Below are 12,189 nucleotides of genomic sequence, written 5' to 3'. Positions count from 1 at the left end.
GGTTACTGCAAGATAATTGGCTGGTTGCATTTAAAAAAAACTGCAGGATTTTGAAAAAACCAAGTTTACCAAACTCCACTCTCCCTCACTGAGGACAGTGATGTACATTTATGGGGTTGGCTTAAAACAGGTTCATGCTCCTAGATTCTTACACATATTTTTGACGTGATTTATTATACTATACATGGTACATATAGAAAGAAAATAGCAAATTATACATATATGTATACTTATTACTCCACGGATAAGTGTGCAACTAAATATGTAGTTTCTTGATATAACACTCGCTTTCTGTTCCTTGTGTAAACATGCACCTTCCAAAAAAAAAAATAACGTTTGATCGATCTTTTTTTAACTAGTTCTAGATCATCTTATTGACATATTTGTCATCTAGTTTGCATGAATCTCTTTATTAGCTTTTTAAAAGTGGACAGAAAACTTTCACTCTCACTCTCTTTTGTTCATATGTGCAAGATGCTATTTGAACTTTTATATTCGTTCACATTGGCCTACGTAGAAAAGGTGTCATTTTTGCTTTTTAAACAGGAAGAGTAGCCTTGTCCGCAGCAAATGTTTATCATTGACATCATATTTATTCTTGATTTTCATCAGTTATTGCATCATGATGAAAAGTCACTTAATAGCATCTTCTGGAACTTTTTTTTTGTTTTGTTTATCAGTGTTGGCAATGGTATAAATAGACCCATTTTTTTGGCTAAAGAAATATTCTTTAGTCTTTTTCTTTATAAAATTCTAAACAAAATGGCAACTGGACAACGTCTCTTTACTGATGCATTCCGCGATATGCAGCGTGCTGTCGAAACCTTCCGTTCTGGCAGTTACCCTCCTTCAGATGTTATTGATCATGCTGAATACTTTACGTTGGAAGCTGAATTACCTGGTTATACTAAGAAGAATATCAAGTTTGAGGTAGTTGATACTCGTACTTTAATCTTGAGTGGCTCTCTTAATGATGATGAGTATGAAGCACATCATCAAAGCGATTCTTCTCGTACTGTCCACTGTGAAGCTCATGGTGAATCTGCTGGTCCCATTTGTAAGTCTTGTGAAGCAGGTCTTATTAAAGCAGAAGAAGCCCAAGAGAGATTAGCCAAGGATGCTCAAGCTGTCAAGGTAGAACAAGCTCAAGCTGCTCAAAAGGCTGCTCAAGTTGAAACTGCTCAAAGAAACAAGGAAGCTCAACAAGCTGGTATGGCTACTGCTGCTCAAGCTACTAAGGCTACTGATTCTCAAAAGTCAATGATGGAAAAGGCCAAGGATGTTGTTGGTACTCAAGCCAAGAAGCTCGAATCCAAGGTTAAGAAGTCTGAAGCTGAACAAGCCAAGAAGGTCGAAGAGGTTGAAGCCAAGAAGGTAGAGGAAACTCAAGCCAAGAAGGCCCAGGACACTCAAACTGAGGACGCTGAAAAGAAGAAGGCTCAAGAAGCTAAGGCTAAGCATGATGAGTACCAAAGAGAGCAAGCTCAAGCCCAAAAGGAACAGCAAGAGGTCGAAAAGAGTCGCCAACGTAAGGCTCAATATTTGATCAGAGAACGTAATCCTGCTGAATCTTTCTCAAGACAATACAACTTCCATACTCATATCAAGTCTGAAGGTATTAAGGCTCGCTTCCAAGATGGTATTCTTAAGGCTATTGTACCCAAGGTTAATATCGAAAAGCACCAACAAATCAATATTGATTAAGTGAATATTTTCCTTTTTTTCTCACACTATGACTTGCACATTAATCATTCTTTTAAAAAAAATCTTATGAAAAATCAATAAAAAAAAAATCTTCTATTTGCTCATTTAACTGTTGAGAGGCTGTCAAGATAATATTATACAGATTTGAAAGAACACATGCATAAAATACATTGTGTGACATTATTAATATAAATTTAGCAACGTGCACTTTTCATATGATAATTACAAAAATAGCCTCTTTACGTGTCAAAGCTTTTTGGGGTTATGATTGAGTTCCTTTGTCACGAAAATATCGCGTCAAATTGAGAATCATTTTGACCCCCCAAGATTTGGAAAATTCATGCCACTTTAATCACCGTACGGGGACGCACATGACCAGGGGCTAAAAAAAATAAATAAATACTACATCATCCACTTTGTGTTACCTTCTTTTTATAAAAACTCTAATTTTTTTCTCCTCTCTCTCTCTTCTTTTTTTCTTAACCTAAACAATTTTCTAAAAAATGCCCTCTGCTGTAAGTTATATATATTTGTAAGAAGATCCTTTATATTAATACCTTCTGTAGCAATTCAACACCGCTGCTGAAGAAGCCCAAAAGCTCACCACCAAGCCTACCAACGATCAACTCTTGGAATTATACGCCTTGTTCAAGCAAGCTACTGTTGGTGATAACGAAACCTGTAAGAAGAAAAGCGTGTGAATCAAATTGAGAAATTAGCCTAACTAACATTTTTGTTTATTGTCTCTAGCCAAGCCTACTTTTGATATCAAGGGTCGTTACAAGTGGGATGCTTGGACCAAGGTTAAAGGTAAGGATAGAGTGATATAAAGAGGAAAAAGCGTCGTGCTAAATCTATTGATTCTCTCTAGGTACCTCTCAAGAAGAAGCCGAGCAAAAGTACATTGCTCTCGTTGAGTCCCTCAAGGCCAGTCAATAAATTGACACTCGATTCCCTTTTTATTATTCCACAATAAAAATCACATGTCTTTTTTATATTTCTGATTCCAATGGTTTGTTGTATTTGAAATATATCGCTCTTTAAAACACGGAATAGGTAAGCTCCTCTTTTTGCAAGTGTTACTGCGATCTATGTGAAGATGGCTTCATTTATTCTTGCCTATTTTATAGTGCAAAAGGAGGGGGGAATCTTATTTTTGAGTCGTTTGCTTGAGTACAGTATGGCCCCAAAACGTTATTTATTCATGGGATCTCCCAATTACCTTTCTTTTAAAGAAAGAGTCTCTCCCTTACGTCATAGTTCACGATGTTGGGGCCGTATTGTTGGTTTTACAGCTAACACGAGATGCGCTACTAAAAAGTATTTGGGTAAAGACAATGCACACAATGGAATACAGGTTCGATATGCGGCTAAGCATGGTACTTGTATTTTTAGGAGACCATTGGCATCCGCCATGATTTTTGGTGTGTGGTGTTGTACAAGTGCCTATTAGGCCAGTAAAGATTTCAGATGAGCAATAATATGCAGTTATTAACAAGTTTTCAACGGGTTTATCCCCAATCTTTGATTTTCCCAAACTAAATTTATTAGGCTTTCCAAATACAATGTAGTGTTGCTATGGTACTACAAATGGCCTTCTTTTGCTCTATATTTATCGATATCAGCTAGGACATATTGACCCTGGATACCAGTCTTTCTGAAGTCGTAAACCTTTTTCCCCGCTGTATAACATACTTTGTCTTTTACATTTTATTCCAGCCAGCTTTTTACGATCGTTGTCATGCATTTTAACGTCCGATAGGTTTTTTATAAAAATCTGTCAGTTTGCTCAATAATCTCAAGTTTCCTAACTTTATTAGTTTTAATACCAGAACTTATTCGAGCTCAGAAAAACATGGCATGCTTATTATCAATTTTTAAAACTATAGAATGAAGAGTTACCAAGTAATATATCTTGATCCCAATGTTCTTCTCTTGCATATTTTTTTAAATAAAAAGGCAAGCAATTGTATTTTCATGCTTCCCCAAATTCTCATACCCTCAACTGTCACTATTAGTGTTAGTGGTTTTCTCTTTGATTCCATATCTTTTTTTTATCTGAAAACTGTTTCGGCTTCTTTAGTAGGGTTAAATAAATCTAAAACCATGTTTTGTTTGTGTTTTTAATTTTTGTGCATATCTCAAGTTGATCAAACCCTTTTGTCCTTGTTTCCCACGACCATAACAATGGTATTCTTTCCTTAGTTATTTATAAAAATCTATTGTAAATTGCAGCCATTGAAATATTTTTGAATAATAGTCTCTATAAAATATCTTTGTTAAATTAGAGTATCTGGCCGTTTACAAGGATTAATTCTATTGTTTTAAACTCTGAAGGCCTTACAAAATATTTAATTTACTGCGCTTGTCTCAGACTGCGCTTGTCACAGGACGGTATACTAGACCTAATTGAGTCTAAGGTCCCTTTTTATAACAATGTCGTCCAAATTTTTTAATACTTCCACCCATATTATCACAATAGAAGGAATTCTCTCTGCCTTTGGTTCTTCATTTGCTTATTCTAGAAACCAAACAATTCATTTTTAAACGGCAAAACCAGTTAGACAAAGCGAAGCTATCTAGGGCCAGTGTTCATACAAACAATAGCCTTGTGACGCCATGGTAGGTAACATCTCGAAGTTCGTATGATAATACCATTTAAGGCCATTTTTGCAAAAACAGATTAAGCATTGATTCTTTCTGATAAATATCGTACATTTACTCCATTATTACGTCTAGTATTTTACTCCAATCTGATCACGGTAGCCAAGTACAGTTATATCAGGAGTGCGCTGTAATGTTTTTTTTGTGCAAGCAGTTACATTTAATATATATAAAATGTATGCATTAAAACAATGATTTTTACTGGTGGGTAAACTGTAGTTCATGATTAACGGATTGATTGACTTTAAATAGTTTGTTGCATAAACTCCCGATTACCAAGTCGCTTAACCCTGAGCTCAAATCTTATCAGTAGAAAGCCCAAATGGGGAATTGATTCCTTATCAATACGAGCCTATTAACAAGGTCAAACAGCGTTTCAATTTACAGACGTCAAAGAAACTTGGCTGACATCACTGTATTTACTAGGCGAGACATGTAACTATTAATATAACTAACGGTTAATAAATGGTCCGCTTAAGCTCTTGGCGGATTGCTCTCCGGCGGATTTTCCGGGGGTGGAGGTATATATAACACAGAAGATTTCGGCATATCCGCTGGTTTTTACTTTATCGTCTCTTACATTTTTACCACAAAAAAAAAGTATGTCTCTCTTACAAAATTCATTCTTGGAAGTGCCTTTAAAAAATGCTTTGGCGTTATACAATAAAGAAGTCATACCACGATTAACGAAAAAGAATAAGATAATCTCTATCAGTGTCGCTGTTGCATTATCACTCATTTATCTGATCAGAGAGAAAGTATTAAAACCTCCAAAACATCTACGTCATATCCCTTATATTAGCTACTTGGATTCTGTAAAGGCTATATTGACAAGAGAATCTGCATGGGATCGCTCGTATAGAGTATTTCTTCCCGAAATCGATCAAAAAAACCATAGTATTTTTTTGGTACGTACAAATTGTAAACCATTGTTCATGTACTCTTTCTTATACTCTCGCTATAAATGCAGGAACAAGCAAGACTCGGATGGATAGTGCATGTGGCGAATCCAAAAGATGCCAGACGTGTATTTTTAAAAATCGGTAAGAGAACACTTTTTTTTATAAACTTTCGTCATGCAAATAAATATTCACCGAAAGTAAATATTACATACGCTTAGATCAATTCCCCAAACTCCAACCAAAAATTGAGCATAAAGACACCGTGAGCTCCAAGTTTCTTGGTGGTCCTAATATTCTTATGCTAAACGGCCCAGAATGGAAAAAACACAGAATGGTAGCCAATCCGGCCTTCCACCGTTCTTTACCTGTGAAAATGTTTGGTAAATTAACACAAGATATGATTAAAGTGATGGATAAAATGGAAGGAACTATCAATATATCAGATTTGTTACATCGCTGGACTTTAGAAGCTATCGGAAAAGCTGGATTTGGTAAGAAGGGGACCAGAAAAAAAGAGGGGGGGGGTAAAGGATATGATATTTACGAATTGTATTACAGATTTCGAATTTAATGCCATCAAAGATCGAGATAGTGAATGGATTATTAGATACAATAAAATCAATCAAGGTCTTCGTGATCCCAAATTCTTTTTCTTTCCGCTTCTTGACTCAAAATGGCGTTGGATGTTTCCCGGACGTAACAAAATTCACCAGGAATTGGACATTTTTTTAAAGATGCTCGATGATGTTATCGCTAAAAAGAAAGAAGCAATCAAGCATGGTTTACACAATAAGGTGTTGGATGATAATGAAAAGGATTTACTTACCCTGATGATTGAAAGCGAGGAATTAGGTGAAGGCGGATTGAATAACGAAGAGCTCAAAGTAATACGATAAAAGTCATAATAATATTATTTACTAACGTAAGGATTTGTTTTAAGAGTACATTGTGTATATTTTTTTTGGCTGGTAATTTTTTTTTTTTTGTTGGCATGCGAACAAAAGTATTTTTGGCTAACATTGTTTCTGAAATTTTCAGGTCATGATACTACAGCAGGTGCATTGTCATTTGCCGTTCATTATTTAGCTCAAAATCAGGTAAAGTTTAAACAAGTTGAAGATAGAACACAACAATGACTGATATACGTTTATATTAGGATATTCAACAAAAGGCAAGAGAAGAAGCCATTCGAATCTTAGGCGATGACAAGTGTGATGTTTTACCTACTGTTGAACAAACCAAGGAAATGACTTACATAAATCAGATTATTAAGGAAACACTTCGTATCAATGGACCCGCTACAAGAATCATCCCCCGTATTTCCACTGAAGATGCCGAATTTTCGGGCTTGTTTATCCCCAAAGGAACCCAAGTTACGGTCAATATATTCGCCATTCAACATTCGGAAAAGGTTTGGAAAGACGCTCATATCTTTAATCCTGACAGATTTGAAGATGGTGGGGAGGCATCTCAAGTAGAAAGTATGGCATGGACTCCTTTCGGAAATGGTGCAAGACAATGTATTGGCATGAATTTTAGTATGAGTGAACAGCGTGTTATGCTTGCTATGTTATGTAAGTAATATATGTAACTGTATCTTTAATTTTTTATAATGACTCGCTGACACTTATTTTAGTACGCAAATATACTTGGAAAACACCTGAAAACTCCATTCATAAAGATGGCCCAAAAGTATTCGGTCTGGGTATTCTCAGTCCTCATAATTTGGATATTGACTTTCAAAAGAGATATTAAAACCCTCGTGTCTAGTTATTAAGGACCCCACTGGTATTGATAGGGTTTATTAAATAAAACAACCAAAATCCTTTAAAAAACGTTGCAAGATTTCATTTATATTTGTTTGTACCTCGTATAAATTTTGCTGAGTCTTTAGTTCACCCATCATTTGTGACTTAAGCATTTAATATGATAAAGTTTAAGACTGTATTCTTCAATACCCTTTTCATTAAAAACCTTTTAATCCCTCCCACATCAGTATCCCTATCCACTTTTTATACCAGAGAGGCTTTTGCTCCATCTTTAGGTATATTTAAGTTTGACTATTTTTAATGATCATTGTCAAACCCCAAAAATAAATAAAGTAAGCTCAGTCCCACATACATAATTGTTTCGTGTCACCGTGATCAACCTGTCATTCGGCCTTTCGCAGTTTTACAAAAATATTCAATTGAGCTTCTAAAAAAGGTATTACATCATTCTCAGAGTTTCGCAGTTTATCCTTGAATAATGAAGACATGATATACGATCGTAAGTCTTGCTTTGTCATCCTTACTGTTTTACTTCCACTGCCATAACAACTAAATATATGAACCTTACAATAATTTTAAGAGTATATAGTAATGTTTTACCGCGGTTGTATCATGTACGTACATGAAAGCGTATATTAAAAATCGAGGATAAAGTTATTACTACAATCCGCTCGATTGCTACTGGTGGTTAAACTATAGCCCATAATTAGCCGAATAATGGGCGCTAAATAACATTCATTCGCATAAAATCCCATCGATCATCAATTCCTAAGCCATTCAATGGCGATTTTTTCTTAAAAACCTGATACTATTGTAATATGAGACTATGAATATGATTATATACTGCTTTAATTTATTAATAAAAAACTGAATACAAGACCAATACAAGTTGACTCCTTTAGACTCTTAATGTATGCTTTCCGGGGGATTTTCCGAAAAAAAAATCATGAGGAGGTTTCCGGGGGATTTTCCGATATGGAGGGTATAAATATGAAGCGTTTGTAGATCAGTTATTAGTACTCTATTATTTCTTACATTTAGTAAAATAAAATCATGTCTCTATTACAAAATTCATTCTTAGAAGTGCCTTTGAAAAACGCTTTGGTGTTATACAATAATGAAGTTGTGCCAAGATTAACAAAGAAGAATAAGATGATTTCTATCAGTGTCTCTGTTGCATTATCTCTCATTTATTTGATCAGCGAGAAAGTATTGAAGCCTCCAAAAAATCTTCGACATATCCCTTATATCAGTTACTTTGATTCTATAAAGTCCGTATTGAGAAAAGAATCTGCTTCTGATCGTTCTGACAGGGTGTTTCTTCCGGAAATTGATAAAAAAAACCATAGTATTTTTATGGTATGGACACAATGTATGATAATAAAATATGTACTATTTCTTATACTCTATCTTTAAATTTAGGAACAAGAAAGACTTGGGTGGATTGTGCATGTGTCAAATCCAAAAGATGCTAAACGTATATTTCTAAAAATCGGTAAGAGAGCACTCTTTTTTTAATAGTCCATTACCGCTAAAAATAACCATTACAAATACTTAGATAAATTCCCAAAGATCCAAACCAAAGACGAACACAAGGAAACTTTGAATGCCAAATTTACTGGAGGACCTAATATTGTGATGTTAAACGGTCCGGAATGGAAAAAACACAGAATGGTAGCCAATCCAGCCTTCCATCGTTCTATGCCTGTGAAAATGTTTGGTAAATTAACTCAAGATATGATCAACGTAATTGACAGTATGGGAGAAACTGTTGATATATCTAATTTATTACATCGATGGACCCTGGAAGCTATTGGAAAAGCCGGATTTGGTAAGAAGTATACCAACACAAAGACGTGGGTAGGGGTAATGAAAATGAAACCTAATAATTATTTAATTGTAGATTTCGAATTTAATGCTATTAAAGAACAAAATAATGAATGGATGATCAGATACACCAAAATTAATCAAGGCCTTCGTGATCCTAAGTTTATCTTCTTTCCACTTCTTGACACAACACTTCGTTGGCTGTTCCCTGAGCGTGTCAAAGTACACAATGAGATGGACATCTTCTTAGATATGCTTGATGATGTTATTTTAAAAAAGAAAGAAGCAATCAAGAATGGTCAACAAAACAAAGTTCTGGAAGAAAACGAAAAGGATTTACTCACCCTTATGATCGAAAGTGAGGAATCGGGATCTGGTTTAAGCAATGAAGAGCTCAAGGTAACATTATATCAACCACCCATAATATTATATGCTAATTAAATGCTTATTTATATAGAGTACTTTGTGTATATTTTTTTTGGCTGGTAAGATGATTTTCATTGACGTGTATAAGCTTTGTCTAACATGTTATTAAATAATTATTGTAGGTCATGATACCACAGCAGGTGCTTTGTCATTTGCAGTCCATTATTTAGCTCAAAATCAGGTAATAATTACACAAATATTGAAGGTAGAACACAATAGCTGATATAAATTCAAATTAGGACGTTCAACAAAAAGCAAGAGAAGAAGCCATTCGAATCTTAGGCGATGATAAGTGTGATATTTTACCTACTGTTGAGCAAACCAAGGAAATGATTTACATCAATCAGGTTATCAAAGAAACACTTCGTATGAGTGGACCCGCTACTCGTGTTCTTCCTCGTATTTCTGTTGAAGATACTGAGCTTTCAGGAGTATTTATTCCCAAGGGAACGCATTTAACAGTCAACATTTATGGCATCCAGCATTCGGAGAAGGTTTGGAAGGACGGCAGTAAATTTAATCCTGACAGATTTGCAGATGATGGCGAGGCATCTCAAGTAGAAAGTATGGCTTGGACTCCCTTTGGAAATGGAGCAAGACAATGCATTGGCATGAACTTCAGTCTTAGTGAGCAGCGCGTTATGCTTGCTATGTTGTGTAAGTTATTTGTAACTCATTTTTCTGAAGTGTGTATATTAACTCATTGCTTATTATTATCTTAGTGCGTAAATATACTTGGAAAACACCCGAGAATTCCATTCATAAAGACGGTCCAAAAACGTTTGGTCTTGGTATTCTTAGTCCTCACAAGTTGGATATTAACTTCCAAAAGAGATATTGAAGAGAAAGTACTCACTTATTAAGACTCTAGTTGTGATATTTTATATGTGACATTATTTATTTAACTTTTATCTGTAAAAATAACTTAACAAATAGAAGATCTTATAATATACTAAAATTGTAGTTTTAATTAAAGTACAGTGCATCTATTTTACAATGAACAATTTTCGTTAAAACGGACATTTTCAGAACTTAAAAGTCGGATTTTTAGACTGGTGATTTTCATATTTTTTGACAGAGAAATCTAATTTATCGCGGGAAAATGTTTAACCGGGATATATCCGTTGGATTTTTATGAATTTTTGCACTGTAAAACACCTCCCGGACATCTTTGGGTCTCCCCACTGTAAATGGCCAATTTTGTTTTGCCATCTGTAAAAAATTTTGTGTGAAAAAAAAAAAATTCCGGCTCTATTAGTTTGTGGAGAACTCTCTAATAAAGAATGTAATAGAGCCGGATTTTGGATACCTGTTGAATTCATCGAGGAGATAGAGTTTTTATTTTTTTTTGAAAAATCGGAGCCAAAAATTGTTCATTGTAAAATAGATGCACTGTAAAGATATATTTTAAAGAAAAAATAAATAAATAAAGAAATGATACTTTGACTACATAATTGACAAAGTGAATGGGGAGAGTGAAGATAAATCAAAAATATGCTTAGCACCGTAAAACTTAGTCGTGGTAAATTTACAATTTAGACCGGGACCGGAGGTTGCGGTCCAATTTTAGCTAATTACCTCTACCAGAGGTCCAAGTAACATTTAGACTTGGACCGCAAAATCAAAAAAACGCAAATGACATAAAAATTGTAAAAAATTGTTATATAAAGATAATATGTTATATCGGAAGTTGTGTTATGAAAAAAAAATGATAAATATGTTCCTTGGTGATGGCAAAGATGATGTTTGAAGAAAATACTGTTATTTTGTGTGACACAATGAAGCGATAATTTTTTTTTCGGATGTTGAAAAGCCTTTACTACATTCAAAAAAAAAAAAGAAAAAAAAAATAGCTCTTTACTCCAGAGTCCCAATCTTTCCGGCAGAACTTGACATGTCTTTCGCAAACGCATCACCAGTTTTGATGACATACTTGTATGCTGAATTGTCTGAGGAATTTAGCAATCCAACAGAAGATACAATATCCCTGGTGTCAAATACAACGAATTTTTGCTCGCTATCACCAAAGAGCTGAATCCGTGGGATAGACTTTGAGATAGGAGACACGCCATGTGTTTTTGCCAATTCACCATACACATAATGGGACCCTGGTTCATTGGCGGAGAATTGGAAACGGAAAAAGAACAGAATCTTACAAACGAACCAGTTTTTAACTGGCACGAATAGACTAAATTTGAAGAGTGTCAATAAATGCAATACGGCGATAGCAAAAACATATACTTAATTGTTCTTATGTATCGCTTCGAACATGACGAATTCACCACCACGAGAGCATGACCTATTCTTCTTCTTGTACAACTCCGAAATGTAGACTTGATTTTCATGGAATAACCTTGTCGAAATTCGAAGGTGTTGTTGTTGATGAAACGGCAATACAACTCGTTGCCTCATGCCAGTCAGCCTTGTCATACAACCCATCAACGCACGACACCAAGGGATTGTGCGATACAGACCACAAATGAGGACATCCGAAGAACCCTGCAAGAGCACACCAACCTTAGTAAAAGAATCATCAAAAGGGGACCAGAGTTGAGGATAGGTGGCATCTTGAGGATGCTGCTCGAAGTTCTTCTCGTTGCTGTCAGGGAATGCCGTTAACGCAGAGAAGTCAAAAATACCGGATGCATTGAAGAATTTAAATATTTCCTTGGTTTCCATAATGTTGCCAGCATTAATACCAGGATGAAGAGAAGACCGGATACGTTTTTTGTATGTACCAATCGACCGTTCAAGGGACTTAGCAGAATAACACCGCAATGGACTATAGAAGTTGGTTAGTATATGATCGAATAAGGATTAAGTAATTAGTAGCTTACCCCATTCTTCGGATCATGTAGGGTATGTGGTGAAGCTGATGGAGAGTTTCTCTGTGCCTG

At 35.2% G+C, this 12,189-nt stretch overlaps 6 protein-coding genes across 6 annotated transcripts; 4 read left to right on the top strand and 2 right to left on the bottom strand.

Moving 5' to 3' along the window:
• Window positions 1-762: 762 nt before the first annotated feature.
• On the top strand, window positions 763-1,811 carry EV154DRAFT_460657 (HSP20-like chaperone; the record flags this gene model as incomplete). The annotated part of the gene is made up of 2 exons (XM_051597523.1): window positions 763-1,017; window positions 1,504-1,811. 2 exons carry the CDS (start codon window positions 763-765, stop codon window positions 1,702-1,704), a joined length of 456 nt encoding a protein of 151 aa, XP_051460003.1. The 3' UTR covers window positions 1,705-1,811.
• A 361-nt stretch (window positions 1,812-2,172) lies between these two features.
• On the top strand, window positions 2,173-2,708 carry EV154DRAFT_500873 (acyl-CoA-binding protein). Its single transcript, XM_051600637.1, has 4 exons — window positions 2,173-2,219; window positions 2,271-2,385; window positions 2,455-2,514; window positions 2,576-2,708. Exons 1-4 carry the CDS (start codon window positions 2,208-2,210, stop codon window positions 2,641-2,643), a joined length of 255 nt encoding a protein of 84 aa, XP_051460002.1. The 5' UTR covers window positions 2,173-2,207; the 3' UTR covers window positions 2,644-2,708.
• A 257-nt stretch (window positions 2,709-2,965) lies between these two features.
• Window positions 2,966-3,451, bottom strand: EV154DRAFT_479115 (uncharacterized protein; the record flags this gene model as incomplete). The annotated part of the gene is made up of 2 exons (XM_051598233.1): window positions 2,966-3,242; window positions 3,345-3,451. 2 exons carry the CDS (start codon window positions 3,449-3,451, stop codon window positions 2,966-2,968), a joined length of 384 nt encoding a protein of 127 aa, XP_051460001.1.
• Window positions 3,452-4,944: 1,493 nt separating this feature from the next.
• EV154DRAFT_549716 (cytochrome P450) lies at window positions 4,945-7,099 on the top strand. The gene is made up of 8 exons (XM_051604882.1): window positions 4,945-5,276; window positions 5,339-5,411; window positions 5,489-5,761; window positions 5,829-6,154; window positions 6,211-6,238; window positions 6,309-6,367; window positions 6,427-6,844; window positions 6,907-7,099. Exons 1-8 carry the CDS (start codon window positions 4,971-4,973, stop codon window positions 7,023-7,025), a joined length of 1,602 nt encoding a protein of 533 aa, XP_051460000.1. The 5' UTR covers window positions 4,945-4,970; the 3' UTR covers window positions 7,026-7,099.
• A 993-nt stretch (window positions 7,100-8,092) lies between these two features.
• On the top strand, window positions 8,093-10,133 carry EV154DRAFT_549715 (cytochrome P450; the record flags this gene model as incomplete). The annotated part of the gene is made up of 8 exons (XM_051604881.1): window positions 8,093-8,398; window positions 8,462-8,534; window positions 8,598-8,870; window positions 8,943-9,265; window positions 9,324-9,351; window positions 9,415-9,473; window positions 9,532-9,949; window positions 10,015-10,133. 8 exons carry the CDS (start codon window positions 8,093-8,095, stop codon window positions 10,131-10,133), a joined length of 1,599 nt encoding a protein of 532 aa, XP_051459999.1.
• Window positions 10,134-11,052: 919 nt separating this feature from the next.
• On the bottom strand, window positions 11,053-12,189 carry EV154DRAFT_549714 (uncharacterized protein). Its single transcript, XM_051604880.1, has 3 exons — window positions 12,130-12,189; window positions 11,646-12,074; window positions 11,053-11,480 (listed from the first exon to the last, which is right to left on the bottom strand). The coding sequence occupies exons 1-3, from the start codon at window positions 12,144-12,146 to the stop codon at window positions 11,150-11,152; spliced, it is 777 nt and encodes a 258-aa protein (XP_051459998.1). The 5' UTR covers window positions 12,147-12,189; the 3' UTR covers window positions 11,053-11,149.

Source organism: Mucor mucedo, assembly GCF_025094135.1.
Source record: "Mucor mucedo strain NRRL 3635 chromosome Unknown EV154scaffold_23, whole genome shotgun sequence".
Lineage (NCBI taxonomy): Eukaryota > Fungi > Mucoromycota > Mucoromycetes > Mucorales > Mucoraceae > Mucor > Mucor mucedo.
This window is presented reverse-complemented; position numbering and strand designations above follow the sequence as displayed.

Bases quoted from the DNA above. Each gene is read 5' to 3' on its own strand.
- EV154DRAFT_549716 (XM_051604882.1), top strand. From the start codon at position 4,971: ATGTCTCTCTTACAAAATTCATTCTTGGAAGTGCCTTTAAAAAATGCT. The intron at 5,277-5,338 runs GTACGTACAAAT...CTATAAATGCAG, and splicing joins AAAACCATAGTATTTTTTTG to GAACAAGCAAGACTCGGATG. The intron at 6,845-6,906 runs GTAAGTAATATA...CACTTATTTTAG, and splicing joins TGTTATGCTTGCTATGTTAT to TACGCAAATATACTTGGAAA.
- EV154DRAFT_549714 (XM_051604880.1), bottom strand. The intron at 11,481-11,645 runs GTTATTCCATGA...CTTCAAATTTAG, and splicing joins CACCTTCGAATTTCGACAAG to TCTATTCGTGCCAGTTAAAA.
- EV154DRAFT_500873 (XM_051600637.1), top strand. The intron at 2,386-2,454 runs GTAAGAAGAAAA...TATTGTCTCTAG, and splicing joins TGTTGGTGATAACGAAACCT to CCAAGCCTACTTTTGATATC. The intron at 2,515-2,575 runs GTAAGGATAGAG...GATTCTCTCTAG, and splicing joins TGCTTGGACCAAGGTTAAAG to GTACCTCTCAAGAAGAAGCC.